This window comes from Podarcis liolepis (assembly GCF_965112155.1).
Source record: "Podarcis liolepis genome assembly, chromosome: Z".
In the NCBI taxonomy this organism is placed as follows: Eukaryota; Metazoa; Chordata; class Lepidosauria; order Squamata; family Lacertidae; genus Podarcis; species Podarcis liolepis.
Window position 1 is genome coordinate 43,822,117 of NC_139570.1, and position 18,864 is coordinate 43,840,980.

General features: G+C 42.6%; 1 protein-coding gene across 1 annotated transcript in view; it reads left to right on the top strand.

Moving 5' to 3' along the window:
* The window catches only part of PAPPA (pappalysin 1), a 231,910-nt gene that overhangs the window by 150,899 nt on the left and 62,147 nt on the right, over window positions 1-18,864 (top strand). The window contains exons 11-14 of the mRNA XM_083485697.1: window positions 3,690-3,788; window positions 5,854-5,986; window positions 11,348-11,561; window positions 18,141-18,309. Coding sequence (XP_083341823.1) covers window positions 3,690-3,788; window positions 5,854-5,986; window positions 11,348-11,561; window positions 18,141-18,309 — 615 coding nt within the window. The remainder of the gene's footprint in view (window positions 1-3,689; window positions 3,789-5,853; window positions 5,987-11,347; window positions 11,562-18,140; window positions 18,310-18,864) is intronic.

Below are 18,864 nucleotides of genomic sequence, written 5' to 3' on the forward strand. Positions count from 1 at the left end.
GACTAGATGCGCTGTTGGCCTGATCTAGCAGGGCTTTCTTATGTTCTTTTGACCTCCACTTTCTACAAGATGGAGAGTGATAAGGGTGGACATTAGTGTGTCCAACCCACTCTTGCTTCTTGTGTTTTGGTTTTACACACAGCAGAACACCTGTGTAGAACTGAAGTTATGAAGAAATCATTATTCCATGGTAAATAAGTCAGATGGTTCCAAATACCTCATGTTGGCAATTAATAACAGTGGCTTGGCTAACCACTGCTGGAAATGTCTAAACCAGACATATATGAAATGTGGCTATCTCAGGTTTGGGACTTGGCATCAATGGACAGATTGTCTGAACGTTACAAGGGCAGACAATGACCAAACAAAAAGGCAATTTTCAGAAGAAATGATGTGACTTTATTAAACAGTAACAAATCATAGAAACAAAGGAAACTGCCTTCTACTGAGTCAGAGCAATGATGCACCAACAAAGTCAGGCAACAGTTCTCTAAGGTTTTAGACAGAAGTCTCCTCTGGTCTTACCTGGAGATGTTGGGAATTGAATCTGGGATGTTTTGCATGCAAAGGCAGATGCTATGACACTGACTTGTAGCTTCCCATGGTACAGCCTTTCAGATCCAGAAACAGAACTTTAAAAGAGCCCTACCAACCAGATTCCCCCCTCTGTGTTTTAAGATTTCTGCTTCTGGGTTGCAGACAGAACCCAGGAAAAATGCTGAGGTGGGGTTTTTTTGGAGGGGGGGGGAGTAGCAGCAGCAAAAATAAAAACATAGATATTTTAAATTATCAGAGCTTTCCTGAACCTCAACAATGGTTTGTTTTGGGTTTGGCTCAAGTTTTTTAGTGGAGGTTTGGGTCAGCTTTTAATATCGTTTCTCACTCATCCATTAAGCGACACATGAACTATGCCAAACCCCAGCTCTCCCATTCCTCTCTGTGTTCTTGGGGGCCAAGTGGGTTTCAGAGAGAGAGAGGAGAGGAAAAGAGAAGAGAAGAGAAGAGTCACGCCACAATGTCCATAGAATTCCAGAAAGGCTGTCCATTTGTGTTAGCCATATAAACTGCAGGTATGGGTAAGATAAATCCCCTAACTGGATAGGTATTTAAGAAAGAAAGAAAGAAAGAAAGAAAGAAAGAAAGAAAGAAAGAAAGAAAGAAAGAAAGAAAGAAACCATCCATTCTCCCCAATGAGAGGCAGCCTGCTGAAAATGCAAGAAAGGAGAATTGCAAAATGATACATGTCGAATTGCTGGAATGAATTTCAAATGCCAAAGATAGTTTATGTAAAGTCCTGCACTGTTGTAAAATGTAACCCTATCCACTGGCAAGCCTTGTTGAGGTTCGGTTCCAGTCAAGGTTTTCTTTTTCCTTCCTCCCGCTGCCTCCTTATTTTTAAACAAAACTGAAAAACTTCTTCCAGCCCATTAAAGTTGATTTATGTTTTGCCCGTAGATTCCTTTGCTCTCAGCCTTTGGGGATTCAAATTAGAGAAATCATTACCTCACTTTTGGCCAATCCAGCATCTCTGTTTCCAAATATGCGGAGTGCTACTTTTGCATTGCTTTGACTTTTTTCCTCCTGGACATAAGGGAACTATTCTTACTTGAGCCACTGTGGAACTCATTTGCCATCGACATCACCCCTGTCTTGAAAATATCCCCACGGAAGCTTCTCTGCTTACCATGTTTTCTTTAATACAAAAGTGTGAGAATGCAGGAGGAAGCTTAGAAGCTGCAAAGCTGGAAATATCTGGGAGAAGCCTGAAGGGGAGCTGATGGGCAATGATTTGGGCCAAGGGTGGGGAAGCCATGGACCTCCAGATGTTGCTGGACTGTAACTCCCACCATCATTGATCGTTGGCCATGCTGGCTGCTGGGACTGCTGGGAGTTGAAGTCCAACAACTAGAGGGACAGAGGAGGAAAACCTGTCTCCCTACATGCTTTGCTGGGCTCCACCTCCCATCATCCCCGACTACTGGTCATGCTGGCTTCTGGTGTTGGGTGGGAGTTACAGTCTGACCCAGGGGTTGTCAGCCTGGTCCCTACCGCCCACTAGTGGCCGTTTCAGGATTCTAGGTGTGTGGTAGGGGGTTCTACGGCACAAGCTGAATCCTCCTTCCATTGAGCACTGGTGGGCAGTAAGGAAATTTTGCCATCAAGAAGGATGCATTAGTGGGCAGTAGGTATAAAGAGGTTGACTACCTCAGGTCTAACCACGGATAGAAGGCAATAGCTTCCTCACCCATGCTTTCAGTGGTGCAAAAGTGCCACAAATTGACCTAGACAGGCAAGGCCCTTCCTTGCCTCATCCAACCAGGGTAGCTGTAGTCCAGCCTGGATTACAGATCAGTTTCATAGATCTATGGACTGTGGCATTGTAGATGAGAGCTGAGCTTGGCCCCTACTGAAAAGTAACACCACCATCCACTGCTCACCATTGAGAAGCATCCAGCGATCTTGCAGAGAGGGCAGAAAATAACATTGTGGCCAGATTGGGCCAGCAATGGGCCCCTTTGAACCCCTGAGGCCCTTGACCAATGCTTAACCTGTCCAACTGTTGGTGCCTGGCCTGTGGACAGGGGCAGGAAGACCAGAGGGGGCACTGGTTATACCACCAAGTTAGGCTTACATTCTCTCTTCTCAGACTGTCCTTTGCTTTACTACAACTCACCCTATTTACCATGACTAGTCCACATTTGTTTGTTTGTTTATCCCCTGTTGCCTGGTAAATAAACTGTTTAACAGACTGCATTTGTTGATGGTAGACTCACCTTGGTTAGAGGTTTTTGAGGAGAGACTGAATGGGCCATCTATCAGGGATGTTGTAGCAGCAGATTTCCTGCATCTGCTGGGTGCTAGACTAGACAAACACCTTCCAACTCTGTGGTTCTGTTTGTTTATGACATGTATATCATGCTTTTCCTCCAAGCATCTCAATGCAGTGTATATGATTTTCCAACCCCCCCCCCCCACTCTATTTTATCCTCACCACAGCCTGTCAGGGAGGTTAGACTGACAGAATAATGACTGGCCAAAAGTCCCCAGTGAGTTTCATGTCCAAATGGAGGTTTGAACCTGGAGCTCACTAACTCACAGCCCAGCAATCTATCCACTACACCACACTGGCTCCATTTTTATTGTTTTGTGCTTGAGAGATGCACTGTGCATTTGTTTTGCAACTCATTCCTCCATAATCTCCATAAACATCAGAAATAACTTTCTGAGAGTAAGAGCCGTTCAGTAGTGGAACGGTTTCCCTCAGAAGGTGGTGGGCTCTCCTTCCTTGGAGGTTTTTAAGCATCTGTCATGGATGCTTTAGCTGAGATTCCTGCATTTCAGGGGGTTGGACTAGATGACCCTTGGGGTCCCTTCCAACTCTAAAATTCTGTGATAACCAGCTTTAGCTTAATTGTCTTATTCCCCCAACAAATATTAACCAAGAAATGTATAAAGAACTTATCCTTTTCTTATTGCACCAGGGGAAGACAATCTGATGCACTCCAGATGCTTTGGACTACAGCTCCCATCATCCCTGACCATTGGCTATTTTGACTGGGACTGATGGAGTTGTCCCCTATGCCTGAAGGGTGCCACATTGGCTACTCAATAATTTTATAGACTTTACCATGACTTTTTTTAGAGCTCAGTTTGACTTCATGCTGATTCTCCTTCTTCTTTTCTCTTAGGTGTGCCGAACCAAAGTGAATGACTTCAGTGATGGAATATCTCAGCATGCTTGGTACCCATGCAGTGCCAACAACACCCAGACTGTTTTCTGGCTCAAGGTAAGATATTGCATGGGGTGGGGAGAAAGAAGGAGAGAGAGAGAGAGAGAAAGAGAAACTATTCACTGAAGGTTTGTAAATTTTCCAAGTTACAAACAGATGCAAAGTCCAGAAAAGGGAGAGGGGGTTGATACAATTTGATTTCTCAGTTTTCCATGCTTGTTCAATTTTTACATTTCTGCATAATTTCATTTTTTTTAAAAAAAAAAAGAGAAGCCTTCATGAAAATTCACCGTATTTTTTTTTGCAAATTTCTCCTGAAATACACATCTTCGTGAGCAATTTGGCCTGATGTGCTCATCTTCGCCATCAATTGTCACTGGTATAGCGCCTCTGTAAACCATAATGTATACTGCTTTATGGCACACAATGTAAACTTTGTGGTGCTATTTACAATCAAGTGGTATAAATACACCATAGGTGCTATTTTCTCCAACACTTACATTTTTATGCAATTTTTTTCTCTGATGTACGCATCTTGGTACTTGGGCTGTGGAACTACATCCCCAAATCCTGGGAACTGCAAATTTTGAAGGACGGCTTGTGTCTCATTTGACATATTGTTTTAAAAATTGCATGTTGGGTAGGGTTTACATTAAAATCTGAACCAAAACTATTTTTTCTTCCATCCCGCACACTCATTACATACACATGTCTTTCCTTTCCCCATGGCCTTTCTTCCTCCCAGAAACAGTTTCTCTATGGGTGGAACAACATACTTTAGTGCAAGCATTGTCATGTTCATAATGCATCTATTATCGCCCATGTGTCATAAATCAACAATCCATTGGCCTCAGACAAGACCAGTGTTGTTGGCAATCACAAGTTAGCTGGGAGAGTTGTTTTTGTGGTGGTGAGGCAGCTGGTTGTCCACTGTGAAACCTGGGTGCTGGAGTAGATGGGTCTTTGGCCTGAACCAGCAGGACTCTTCTTGCATTCTTCATAACAAAGAATGGAAGAAGAAAAAGAGAGGAAGAGAAGATGAAAGAGGGAGGGGAAAATAAGTTCATTTCCCTGTCAGCTATAAGGCATTTCCCTTAGTTAAGGCACACTTTGGCAATTCACTGGTCAAGAAGAAACAATATATTTTACCCAAAAAAATGTTATTAAGAACTAACCCCCGCTAAGAAAATACACATATTTCTCGTTTTGTAATGCAGGCATATTATCCTGAGATGGCAAGGACTGAACATGAGCAAATTGGGTTCAGATTACCTTAAGGACAACCATATAGCCCAGCTTGATCATTGAGGTCTTCCAGAGAAATTCTGGCCTTAACCAGAATTTGGGCATTTGGTGTCATCAGTCCCATACTGTGGAACTCTCTCCCAACAGAAACTCAACAGGCATCCTCACTTTTGATTTTCAGGCATCTCTTGAAGACTTTTGTTGTTGTTGTTAATGCTGACAGGCTTATTCGGAGGTTTACAGTTTTCTGGGGTTGCCATTCATTTTAATGATGGTTCTGTATTGCTTCTAAATGTTTTGTTTCATTGATTGCTTTTACATTGCTGTACACCTGTTGCTTTGTGGGAGAATGGTATGCAATTGCATATGCGCGCACACACACACACACACACACACACCTAGGACCTGTTAAAAGAAAGAACATATTCACACAGTGCATAGTTACACAATAGAACTCACTCCTATCAGAGACAAGGATAGCCACCAACTTGGGTGAATTTAAAAGGGGATTAGAAAAATTCATGGAGGAGGAGAGGACTATTGATGGCTCCTAGCCAGGATGGCTCTGCTCTGCCTCCACAGTTGGAGGCAATAATGCTTCTGAAAATCAGTTGCAGGAAGCCACAGAGGGGAGAGTTCTCTCATACTCAGGTCCTGCTTGCAGGTTTCCCAGAGGGATCTGCTTGACCGAGAACAGGATTTTGGATTACATGGGCCATTGGCCTGATCAGGCATGCCTACCATGTTCTCAGCCACTGATCTATAATCCATCCCTACATACACTTTTAAGTGTCAGCCAGCAATTGTTTTGCTTCAAGAGGGGCCACACAGGAAACCAGCAAGTCCTGTATCTTGGTGTTCTTCCTTCTCTCTCCAGGCTTCCTTTTCACAACCAATGGTTGCTGCCGCCGTTATAATCCACTTGGTTGCAGATGGGACCGAAGATCTCGATCAGCAGGAGACCATTTCTGTTCAACTGGTTGACACCAAAGACCAGAGCCATGACCTTGGTAAGAACCCCTCTGCCTGTTTGGCTATTGTCCTTCACCATAGGATAAAATAGAAGTCTTGGTTGCACTATCATAAAAGCCATTGTTTCAGAGTGCTCCAGATAGTATTTTTACATTTGTATGTTTTAGAGTATGGTTGAGAATTTTTTTTTTTATGCTACCGTTTCATCCTTTGTAAACATCTTAGAGCAGGAGTCGGCAACCTAAGGCCCATGGGCCACAAGCGGCCCATGGGAGTTGTTTTACTGGCTCATGAGCCACCCCTGAACCGAGCTGCCCACTTGGTGAGTCCCCGCGTGCTGTGCTAAAGCAGTGCAGCCCAGCACCGGGAATTGCTTTTGCGGCACCAGAAATCGCATCTGCACAGATGCAGACGCCGGAAATCGCAGGCATGCACACTCACGCTGCCCGCGATCCAGACCACAGAAGGGGCTCCATGGCAGTGAACTGGCCCAGGCAAGGTAAGCCTTGCCAACCCCTGTCTTAGAGGTCCCCCCCTCCTCAATCAAGCGGCCTATAAATATAATAAGATAAGCTGATTTGATTTGTAATATTTCTATGCTGCTTTTCATTCAAAAAAATTGGAAAAAGTGGCTTAGAAAGAATAAATAACATATTAGAATGTCACAAAACAGCATAAACCATATAGAATAATTAATAAATCATCAGTAAAACAATTACAATCTATAAAACACTATTAACGAAACAACTAGACCACTGTATTTTAATATTTTGTTGGAAGCCGCCCAGAGTGGCTGGGGAAACCCAGCCAGATGGGCGGGGTATAAATAATAAATTATTATTATTATTATTATTACTACTACTACTAAATAAAGTAAATAAATGGGCATTCACTGAATATTTTAAGGGGGGTGGGAACACCCACAGAACCCTCCTTCATATAATTTCATGGGACTGGGGAAAGTTGGCAGTACTTTCTGCTGCTGTACTTTAGCTAGAATCTGTACATCACAGATGGTGGCTGGTAATCCACTGGGACGGAGAGGGTGGAAGGCAGAGGGACCTACGGCAGGTTGATTCAGGCACATGAGCAGATGGAGCCAATTAATTCTAGCTTTGGCCCCATTCTCCTTCCTCTTGAAGGAACAAACACTGAGATAGAAGTGGAGCAGGGAGGTGGCAGGCAGGGCCGTGCCTCATGTATGCGAGAAGGCATGTAGGTGGAGGCTGGTTCAGGTTGGTGGGTCTGCGCCCCATTTGCTCTGATGGACCAGCCTCCACTGTCACTTTGTGAAACTGTTGGAGGGAAGTGGTTATTTATATATTTTATTTATTTCACCCCACCTGTGAATCTCTTCCTATGAAATTGCCTCAGATAGATTTAACAGTAAAAAATGTCAGCAATAAAAGCATGTGTAAAGCAATTTCATATAAATGAAAACAATTCAGATAAATTCATCTATGAAACCAATTTCAAATCTGAGACAGACTGGATTAAAAAACAAACAAACCCTCTCCACTTAAAAGATTTGAGCCAGTGTGGTGTAGTGGTTAAGAGCGGTAGTCTCGTAATCTGGGGAACCGGGTTCGCGTCTCCGCTCCTCCACATGCAGCTGCTGGGTGACCTTGGGCCAGTCACACTTCTCTGAAGTCTCTCAGCCCCACTCACCTCACAGAGTGTTTGTTGTGGGGGAGGAAGGGAAAGGAGAATGTTAGCCGCTTTGAGACTCCTGAAGGGGAGTGAAAGGCGGGATATCAAATCCAAACTCTTCTTCTTCTTCTTCTAAATTGTCTGCTTTCGAATTATTGGGGTTTTAAATGGTTGAGGTTTAATTTGCATTTTTAATTGCCTGTGTTGTATATTTTTGTCATCACAAGCTGCTTTGAGACCTAGATGGTGAAAATCAAGGTTGGAAAAGCAAGCTCAGAAAGATGAGAGAGACAGTGTTTGTCTGATATGTAATGGGAAGCAGTTTCAAAGGGTTGGGGCCACCACACTTAAGGCATTATTCCTATATCATATGGAATGGATTTCTTGATGTGGTAGAATCTGGAGGAGCCTCACTCCTGAAGAGTCAGTTGAGTATACAATGGGTGAGGCAATATTTTAGGTATTCTGATCCAAACCTGACAACTAATTATATTACTATACCAATTGCATACATGAATGCATGATGGATAGCTTGCATTATATGTTCGTTTTCAGCGGATTTGGGGCACCGAGCTTGTCCATACAATCATAATAACTTCTTCAAACCTGAATAAGAAAGCAGAAAAGTGTCTGAAGTAATTTCCACTTAGGTCTTTTAGCAGAGCGTGAAGCTCTGCTTTTCCAAAATAGTTTGGAAGCAGAATTAAAGCTATGTTTCCACATGGCAGTTGATATAAACACTATATTGTCCAGCAATGCTCTTGTAATACTTATTCTGGATTAGTCCTGTTCAGTGAAGATCCTATGCAATTTTAATTAGAAGATTTGGTCTCCAGATTCTGACTCTAATTGCTTTCCATTCAGCTTGCTAGCAGCTCTGTACTACATCTGTTATTTAGTCAGTTCATGTTCAATGGTGGGGAAGAGAGCTTTAATTGATGGTTTTCTCTAAATTTCTGACTGTGAAATATATTTTATTCATTTAAGGCATTTGCTACCATCTTTCATAGAATCATAGAACTATAGAGTTTGAAGGGGGTTCGAAGGGACCCCAACCACTGCAATGCACAAATCTCAACTATTGCATCTGTGATAGGTGGCCATCCAATCTCTGCTTAAAACTTCAAAGAGAGGAGAATCTGCAACCTCCCAAGGGACACTATTCCACTGTTGAACAGCTCTTACTGTCAGAAAGTTCTTCCTAATGTTTAGTTGGAATCTGTTTTCTTGTAACTTGAAGCCACTGGTTTGAATCCTACCCTCCAGAGCAGGGAAAAAACAAGCTTGTTCCCTCTTCTGTGTGACAGCCCTTAAGATATTTGAAGATGGCTATCATATCTCCTCTCAGTCTCCTCTTTTCCAGGCTAAACGTACCCAGCTCCTTCAACTGTTCCTCATAAGGCTTGGTTTCCAGACCCTTGATCATCTTGGTTGCCCTCCTCTGCACACGTTTCAGCTTGTCAACATCCTTCTCAAATTGGACAGAGTATTCTAGTCTGAGCAAGGCAGAATAGAATGGGACTATTACTTGGCTTGATCTGGACACTAATTTTGTTGGTTGATACAGTCTAGAACAGCATTAGCCTTTTTTGCTGCAGCATCACACTGTGGACTCATTTTAAGCTTGTGGTCCATCAAGACCCTCAGATCCTTTTCACAAGTGCTGCTAGTAAGCCAGGTGTCCCCCATCCTATATTTGTGCATCTGCTTCTTCCTGCCTAAGTGCAGAACCTTACATTTGTCCCTATTGAAATTCATTTTGTTAGCTTGGGCTCAGTTCTCCAATCTGTTAAGGTCATTTTGAATTCTGATTCTGCCTGGGGCATTAGCTACCCCTCCTAATTTTGTGTCATCTGCAAATTTGATGAGCATCCGCTTAATCCCTTCATCCAAGACGTTGAACAACAACGGGCCCAGGACAGAACACTGCAGCAGCTTTCATACGATATATCTCATGGCACTCCACAATAAGAATTTACAGTAAAATAAATAATATAATTAAAATCGTACAAATTCTCCTACAACCTGCAATTTTTAAAAATAGCACTACTTTACAAAAAACAAATTCATAATGAAAGGAAAACTGTTCTGCAGGTTCCTGTCTCTATCGTGGTCTAATTAAGAGGCAATTCAGTAAAGTCATGTTCTTGCTGGACAGAGGCAGAAGCTGCAAGCTTCTACATAAAGTTACAGTAGCCCTGAAAAGACCAAAAAGTATTTTCACTGAGCGGACAGGCACTGCAGGTGCACTTTAAATCCTAAAAATCAACAGTAAAAGGGAGGGAGAATAAATCAGTGAAATGTGTCTGTATGGCAACAGCATTATTCTGAATTCCTATCTAGATAGCTCATGTGAATGAAGTATTTGATCACAGTCAAACTTCCGCTCAGTTATTGAGGATTCCTCCCTATCTCGTCTCACATTGCTCAGGGGTGCTGCCCTCCATGTATAAGGGAGAACAGCCTTAAAATGAATCAGACCACTGGTCCATTAAGCTCAATATTGTCTACTGTTAATGATAGCAACTATCCAGGGATTCTGACAGGGGACGTTCCCAGCCTTGACTGACTGATGCCAAAGATTGAATCAGGGACCTTCTGTATGCAAAGCAGATGCTCTATCACTAAACTACAGTTCTTCCCCTTTGCTGCTGCTGCTACTACAATTACTGTCATTTACTGCTTAATGGCAAAATAGGTTTCCAAGTGGTTTACAAAGTCTTAAAGCAATTTATGCACACATTAAAATATGATCAAAATACACAAGTAAAGCAATACAACAATTTTTAAAAGGGCCTCTTGTATATTATCAGCTTGGAGGGGGAAGCATAGGGAGCTTCACGAGGCAGGGGGGAAGAGGACACTTCCCCCAACTTCCATGAACATTCATAAGTTATTTTAGGATCAAAACCTCATGCGTTGTCTACATATAAATGTGCAGGACCATTTTTATTTTATTTTTTTGCAAAATGCTCAAGGAGTTTTGTACACACAAAAATGCTTCGGGCATCCCTTCAAAGTTTCAGACGGCAGGTAAAAATTGTCTTATGAGAAAACCAGATTAATTATTCAAAATATTTTGGGGTCCATTCTTTGTCCAAAGTCATCAGAGGGGGCGTGTAACACATTTTTTTTTAACAAAAGCTTTAATTGCTAATATATTCCTCACCCAATCAAGGTCAAATTGTTTTTTTTTATTGATTACTGATTTACGTTTCAATGAGTCATAGATCCCATACTGCAGATAGAACTTCTGTAGCAGGAACATTAATATATATATATATATATATATGCAGGTTTTGGTGTCTTCGGGTGTCTTCCCTTGTAAGAGTTGGGGTGTCTAGGCTAGACACCCCAACTCTTACACGGGAAGACACCCGAAGACACCAAAACCTGCATTCCTGTACCCGTGAAAATCTACGAAAGCAAATATATATATATATATATATATATATATATATATATATATATATATATAAAATTCTTCTCATACACCACAAATGCTGCTCTAATGTTGTTATTATCTGATATTTTGATCTTATGTTTTAAATTTGAGATGTCGTGTTATTCGTTTGTTTGTTTGTTTGTTTGTTTAGTGATCCGCTTTGAGACACATGTGAAAAGTGGGGTATAAATTCTGTAAGTGAATAAAAATAAATAAATAAAGGAAAACAAAACAACAATTTAAAACTCTTGTCTCTCCTCCCCTCCTTCCTTCCTCCATCACCCCTTACTTCCTTTGTTGACAGGAATCCATGGCTTGAGCTGCAGGAAAAACCCTTTGATTATCCCTGTCATTCATGACCTTAGCCAACATTTCTACCATACCCAGGCCATCCTGATCACCTTCAGCTCTCCGTTCGTGGCCATCTCTGGGGTGGCCTTGCGCTCCTTCCAAAACTTTGACCCCATCACCGTCAGCAGTTGCCAAAGCGGACAGACCTATAGCCCGGCTGAGCAGAGGTGAGTCCTTTCTTCTCTCCCCACCCCGCCTCTCTCACCCTCCCGTGTCTTTACCACCCATAGACTTCCAGCCTCTGTAGGCCTGATCAAGGGGATAATAAGAAGCAGGAGGAGAAAAGCTGTGCCTGACCTTTGGCATTGCCAGCAGAATCCATGGAGTTTCCCAGTGAATGGGAGCAGACGGGGCATTTAACCCACATGGGAAAATGTCAGTAGATTATTTCCACCTCCTTTGTCTCTCCTCGGCTTTCATGGTCCAGCTTCAATCTATGCTAGGAAAATCCTGGAATAGAAGTCGCAACTCAAAGAGGGCAGGCTCTCTCTGCATGAAAGAAAGAAAGAAAGAAAGAAAGAAAGAAAGAAAGAAAGAAAGACCTTGATCCATTCTAACACAATCTTGCACCCCACTTCCAGTAGCTGTACATAATTCTTTTCACTTCCAATTTATTTTCACAGCAGTGTGTGTGTGTGTGTTTGTGTGTGTGTGTAGGATCAGTGGAGACCTGAGTTTGAAATCTACATTTATCTATATAGCTCACTGGGTGGGCTTGGGCATAACAGACCCTCCAAGCATTCCTATTTTCCAGGGACAGTCCTGAATTCACAGAAGCTGTCCTGGTTTTTTATTTGATCTCAGAATATCCCGCTTTTCCTTATGATGTCCCTGTTCTCTTTAGAGGAATGTTGGAGGGTATGGAGTTATGTGACCCCCTGAACCAAGGAGATAAGTAACTAACTATAAACCTTTGGAAGACATCTGAAGGCAGCCCTGTATGGGGAGGTTTTTGCTGGGGCAACCCAGTCAGATGGGTGTGGTGTTATTGTTGTTGACACCCCCATTTTAATTGGAAAAAATATTGTAGGGTATGGTATAAACACAGTATGGTCTTGCACAGCACCTGATCTCACCTTTAAAGCTCTTTGTGGCTTGGAATGAGGGAGTAAGTGAAGGGTCTCTCTTCTCCCCAAGGTTCTTCCCATATACCATAGGTGTTGGAACCTATGGGGCCCTCTGGGTGTTGCTGTGCCACACCTTCCATTAGTCTCACTCAGCAAGGCCATGAGAGTTGTAGGGCAGCAACATCCTGAGTTGAGGCAGGAAGCCTCCAGCCCAAATGCAACTCTCCTGGCCTCTCTGTCTGGCCCTTGGGACCTTCTCCAGGCCACTCCTCCCTCTCTGCAGACCACACGCCTCACACCCTTTTCTCTTTTGCCCTGGATGGTATGTATCCTTCCACTATTTTAATGTCTATTGGTTGCATAGATGGAGGATGGGGGGGTGCTAAGAAACTACTCTACTGTACAGATGTAAAATTAATTGTTGCACTAATTTTTGACTTTGGACTAGGGGTGGGTGATCCGTTTGATTCAGTTTCAGTTAAAGTGAATCTATTAAACATGTGCATTTTGAAACACAATGGAAACCGAAACAGGGCTATCCTTCGAAATTCACACTTCTCTGAATTTTGCAATGTATCTTTCAGTCAAGTGAAGTGTGCAAATGTACACATACTAAGACAGTGTTCCCGAAAATGCACATGTTAGTGAGAATAACGTACAAAAATTGTGTTATATTAAGGGAAATCATTTTGCAGCAATGTGCATATTGAGGAAAATTTATACCAAAATGTGTATATTATGAGAAAATTGCACTAATATGCTGATGGATTTTTCACAATGAATTTTGCTTTAAAAATATAAATAAATTGCAAACTGGTGGGAAAATGTGGAGAAGTCAATTTAATTTAATGAGATCTTTGTTGATATTTCCACACCAGTTTTCCATTTTCTTTTCTTTTATATTTTAAAAAGTCCAGTGGAAATTCACCAGCATTTTAGTGCAAATTTATCTAAATATGCAGATTTTTGTATGGAAGTTTGCCTAATGTACACATTTTTGCACAGCAATTTCCTTTAATATAGTGCATCTTTCTACGCAATTTTCATTGATATGTGCATTTATGCATAATTTAACCTTGTAGAGGCTTTACTGTACTTTACTGTTACTTACTGTGACAACTTCATGGTGAGTACTGGCACCTATTTTTTAGAAAAAAAGTACTGACCAAAGGTATCAATCATAACAGCCTTAAAAATCAAAATACCCTCCTCCTTTCTTTTTCCAAAGGCAATTTTGTGTATATTTAGTACAGTGTTTATTGACGTATATAGGTAATGTTCAAAAGCATCAAAAACAATAAAACCCTCTTTTTTAAGTTTTCAGATGTGGATTGGAATTATTAATTTTAAGTCAGTTATCATCTCGTATTTATTCCATTTTCTTGAGCGATTGCATTGATTTGCCAAACCTTAAGAAAGGTGCCCTCTTCCAGAGATTCAAAGAGATAGTTCCATCAAAGCACTGGTTGTTACAGGAATAAGGCATCACCATTATTATTTAAAGAAGAATTCTGTACCCTTTTGAAAAACACACCCACACCTTCTGCAAAAAATGGCTTCAGAATTTTGTAGAAGTGTGGCCTTGATTTTTTGCCCTACGAATTAAAACCCTTCAGTTGCCTCCCACCTTTTACTGCATTGGCACTGATTAATCACAAGGTGTATGCTTGAATGCTGTGATAAGAATTTCCGCTCCAACATTTTAAGCTCATAAGAGCTTAAAGGGAAGGCGGAGAAGCAAACTGAACATGTGATTCTGCCACTACCACCCACCATCCCTTCGCCAATGCTTTCAGACATTGCTCTGCAGCAATGGGTCTTTCTCTGTCTCTGTCTCCTCCTGCCTTGGGACTTGGACAGACGTCCATAAACTGGACCTCTCATTTGAAACTTGATCCGGCTGTTCACTGGGCTTCTGAGCTTACTCATCTCATTTCAACACAGTGATCAGAAGCCTTGTATCTAGGTCAGAGCATGTTGTCTGCATTGATTTTATTTTATTATTTTATTTTATTTTATTACTATGGATGCAACTATCTTGGTCTTCTTGATCTAATAAAAGGAGTAAATAGGTCTACCCCGAGTAGACCTATTGAAATAGGTGGTTAAATCTAGAGGAAGAAGAACCTGCTAGATCAAACCAAAGGCTTGTCTTGCCCCACATTTTGTCCCCACCATAGCCACCCAAATTCCTAAGGAAAAGGGTTGTGGTTCGGTGGGACAGCATCTGCCTTGCAAGTGGAATGTCCCAGGTTCAAACCCCAGCCGGAACTCACCATGAATGCCTCCCTTGTTTCCTTATAATGGCAATGGTGCCCACCTTAAAGGTGTTGGAACTGAGTGCTGGTGAGTTTCCGCTGAAGAAAAAGCTCTGAACAGAAGTAATGCATGGCCATCATAACTTGTAAGCTTTATTATCTGTATAATTGTTCACTTCCTTGTTAAATCTGTCCAAGTTGGTGGATATCACCACACCTTATGTTAGCGAAATCCCATGGTTTTAACTACATGCCATGTGGAGATGCTTTTGAAATTTGCCAATGCCACATTGGGCTTCCAAAGGTGTGCATGCTGAAAGCTCAGTCAACGTTCTAGGTGAAGGGTCCAAGAGTCCCACTTCTCCCCAAAGCAATGACACTTACAATGATATTTTTTTTAAGGTAAAGAGTGACTTGCTTTCTATTCTCATTCTTCCCCATCTCCCCCCTTCCCCTCTTACTTTTGCTTTTCTTTTGCTCTGAGTTTTCTACTGCACCCCCACAGACAGGTAGCCTGTGTTTTCCTTGCTGTGTAATTATGTCACTGCTCTGCATACTTTGCAGTTGGAAGAAAGTACACTTGCTTTTCTTGGTTCCACTAAACCTTGTTTTATTGCCATCCACCTTGCCAGGCCAGCCAAGAGCTGGCTTCTGCCAGGTGGACTGCGTTATCACCCTCTTCAAGTTACATCTGTGCAGGTGCTGTGGGAGGGCCTGCGCATGGATGTAAAGCACTCCCTGTAAGAGTAGATTTGGTTCCTGTGTTTGATTTTGTGCCACATATGAAGTCACCTCAAAACAGCCTCTCAGCTTCTCGAATTCAATCACTAGCCGCAAAACAGCGCCTCTTAGTGTTTATCAATGCACTTCCAAAATCTTGTGCCTTTTGCTCATCCTGTGACCCAACCCGTCTTATCAATTTTTGTTCTTTTCATTTTCTCATTTTTCCAATTATAAATTCAGTGCAGCCCATTTACACATCATCTTGCAAATTCTTCTTCTTCTTAACAAAATGCATCAAAGTGTGCATACATGTTTTATATGTTTTACACAAAACACACCAAAAAACCCATGTGTTTCTCTTACTATGCATAGTTCTGCCCATTTTTGCAAGAAATTTCTGTATGTTAATATAGTGCATTTCTGTACATCATTTTCACTTAATTTGTGTGTGCTGTCCCCCCCCCCCATATATGGGTTTTTGTACACATTTTGTTTCTCTTGGGGGTGAGGTGATAGTGAGATGCATGACAGAAGTTTGAACCCGTGCTGATTTCACAGCATTTCCCAAACTTCTGAGTTCATCCCTTGATCTCTTGATGAGCTTATAATGTTGTCAGCAACCCCAACCCAAATCTTTATGACTATAAATAAAATGCAGTTGAGATATATTGATATATAGTCAACATTTATTAATGACCAATCTCCATGACTAGGAATCAAAAAATGTTAGGGAAAATAAAACAGCCTATTAAATACTGAGTAACATCATTGGAGGGACACAGGTGGCGCTGTGGCTCTAGGACTTGCCGATCAGAAGGTCAGCGGTCCGAATCCCCGTGATGGGGTGAGCTCCTGTTGCTCGGTCCCTGCTCCTGCCAACCTAGCAGTTCAAAAGCACGTCAAAGTGCAAGTAGATAAATAGGTACCACTCCGGCAGGAAGGTAAACGGCGTTTCCATGCGCTGCTCTGGTTTGCCAGAAGCAGCTTAGTCATGCTGGCCACATGACCCGGAAGCTGTACGCCGGCTTCCTCGGCCAATAAAGCGAGATGAGCGCCGCAACCCCAGAGTCGGCCATGACTGGACCTAATGGCCAGGGGTCCCTTTACCTTTACCTTTAACATCATTGGAAAGGGAGTTGAACTCTGCACTGGCATTTCTGAGGCACCTGGTTCCTAATTAAATTATTCGCAGTATGCCTTGCACACTTCTTTTCTACCCCTAGCCACTTTTTGATCTGGGGGAGGGCCAGTACTGACCACTCTGGGAAGCCCAGCTTTATCAGATACACTGTGACATTGTCACAACTGCTCCATGAATCATGGCAAAAATCAGCTTAAAGCGCTGTGCTGCAAGCAGTCAGTGGAGGCTGGTCCATGGGACAAATGGGGCATTGCCCCACCAACTCCAGTATGCCTCCTGCCAGCCCCCAGTGGCTCTGCCTGTCATTGGTTCTGCCTCCACCTATTATTGGTCTACCTGCCTTCCACCCTGCCTCTCCCAATGGGCACCAGCCCCCACTGCAACTAGCTCATAAAGGTAAAAAGACAACCAGGCAGGCCTTGGGCAAAGTGCTCCCTTTCAATCCAAGGGCTTGCTGTGAAGGTAAATGAGAGCAGGGTGGCTGCTCTCTGCAAGCTGTTGGATGCTGTAGAATACCAATGCAGTGTCTTCCATGCTAAAGTCAGCAATCATTAGCACTCCTTCCGTAATGCTTCCCTCCCCAGTTTCATCTCATGGTATTGATCTCCTTGCATTCCTCTCTCGCCTTTTCAATCTTCCAAATGGAATAATGGGGGTGGGGTTTTTTGGCAATTAGGAGCTTAGGTATAATTCAGCTGAGTCCTGCTGAATCTTGCTGAAACATAGTCCTTGAAAGGTTTGGCGAGGGAAGAATTTTGCATGTTGTAAGGATAATTTAAGGGGGTGGGGGGAAGCAATTGCATGGGACTCCGTGGCTAAAATGATGGGCTTGGACATTGTAGGGGCACTGAAACTGCTGAGTGGTTTTAAAGGATAAGCTACAACCTCCTGTTTTAATTACCGTTTTCACTGTTTTGAACATAGCACTGTTTTGGGATGCAGTTGGATGCGGGGAGTGTTGAGTTAGTTTTCCTAGTGCTTATGTTCTGTTTTCTAATGTTCCTTTCACGCTGTAGTACCTGTTGTGTTAAGCAACTGCGGCTTTTTGACCCATATGCTGGTGTGTCACGATAAATTTAATTCCCACCAGTGGGAATCTCATTGGACAGGTTCGCTGCCCCCCACCCTCCCATTCCGCACATACCTGCTTTGGTTCCCCCATGATTCCTCCATGAAAACACCAGGGAGGTACTGTAAGCTTGCATACTACCTCAAGTTTTGTCACTTTACTCCTGCAATTTTCTGGGTTTATGGGGTTGCAAATGGATTGTTTTTGGAACCAATTAACATGGAAATGAGCACAAAACGTCCACTATATTCTGCTCGCTTTCCAGAAATGGCTTTTATGTTGTGTGAAAGCTCAAATATAATGCAGAAATTTACAGCTGGGAAAATGGAATAAAGTGCTGTGTGAATGCAACCTAGACGAACTTGTTTTATTGAGCATTTTGATTACAGGTGTTTTATTGCTTTATTGTGTATTTTAATTGTGCACATTGTTGTTGGTTTTGTACTTGTAAACCAAGAAGCATATATATTCCCATTCTCCCCCAACAGTTGTGTCCACTACTCCTGCAAAGCCACTGATTGCCAAGAACTGGAGATTGAGAATGCTGTGCTGACCTTCTCCAGTGCGGGGCGTTTTAATGGTGCCCAGTGCAATGTCACCTGCAAGACAGGCTACATCCTTCAAATACAGAGAGATGATGATCTTGCAAAGAATCAGGTTTGTTACTGCAGTGCATAATCTGCCAGGGTGAGGGAATAGCTGTCTGGGTTGGGTGGGTGGGGGGAATGGTTTCACCATCATTTAAAGATATACAGGATCTCATAATATAATAGTAGGCAGTGCTATGGGTTATAGCAGGGGCTGGGGTCTTCTTTAATCCTGATGGCCACATTCCCTTCTGGGCCATATGCCAGTGGTAGGTGAAGCCAGGTAGGTGAAGTTAGTGGAACAATGAATGTTCTATCTACACACACTCACACCCAACTAAGGTCAATTCTGTGTCCCAGGCAGCTGTCTACCAGCTCCATCTGGTATGCAGGCTGAGATCCTACCTGCCCGCAGACTGTCTTGCCAGAGTGGTGCATGTTCTGGTTATCTCTCACTTGGACTACTGCAATGCGCTCTATGTGGGGCTACCTTTGAAGGTGACCCAGAAACTGCAACTAATCCAGAATGTGGCAGCTAGACTGGTGACTGGGAGTGGCTGCCGAGACCATATAACACCGGTCTTGAAAGACCTATATTGGCTCTCAGTACGTTTCTAAGCACAAT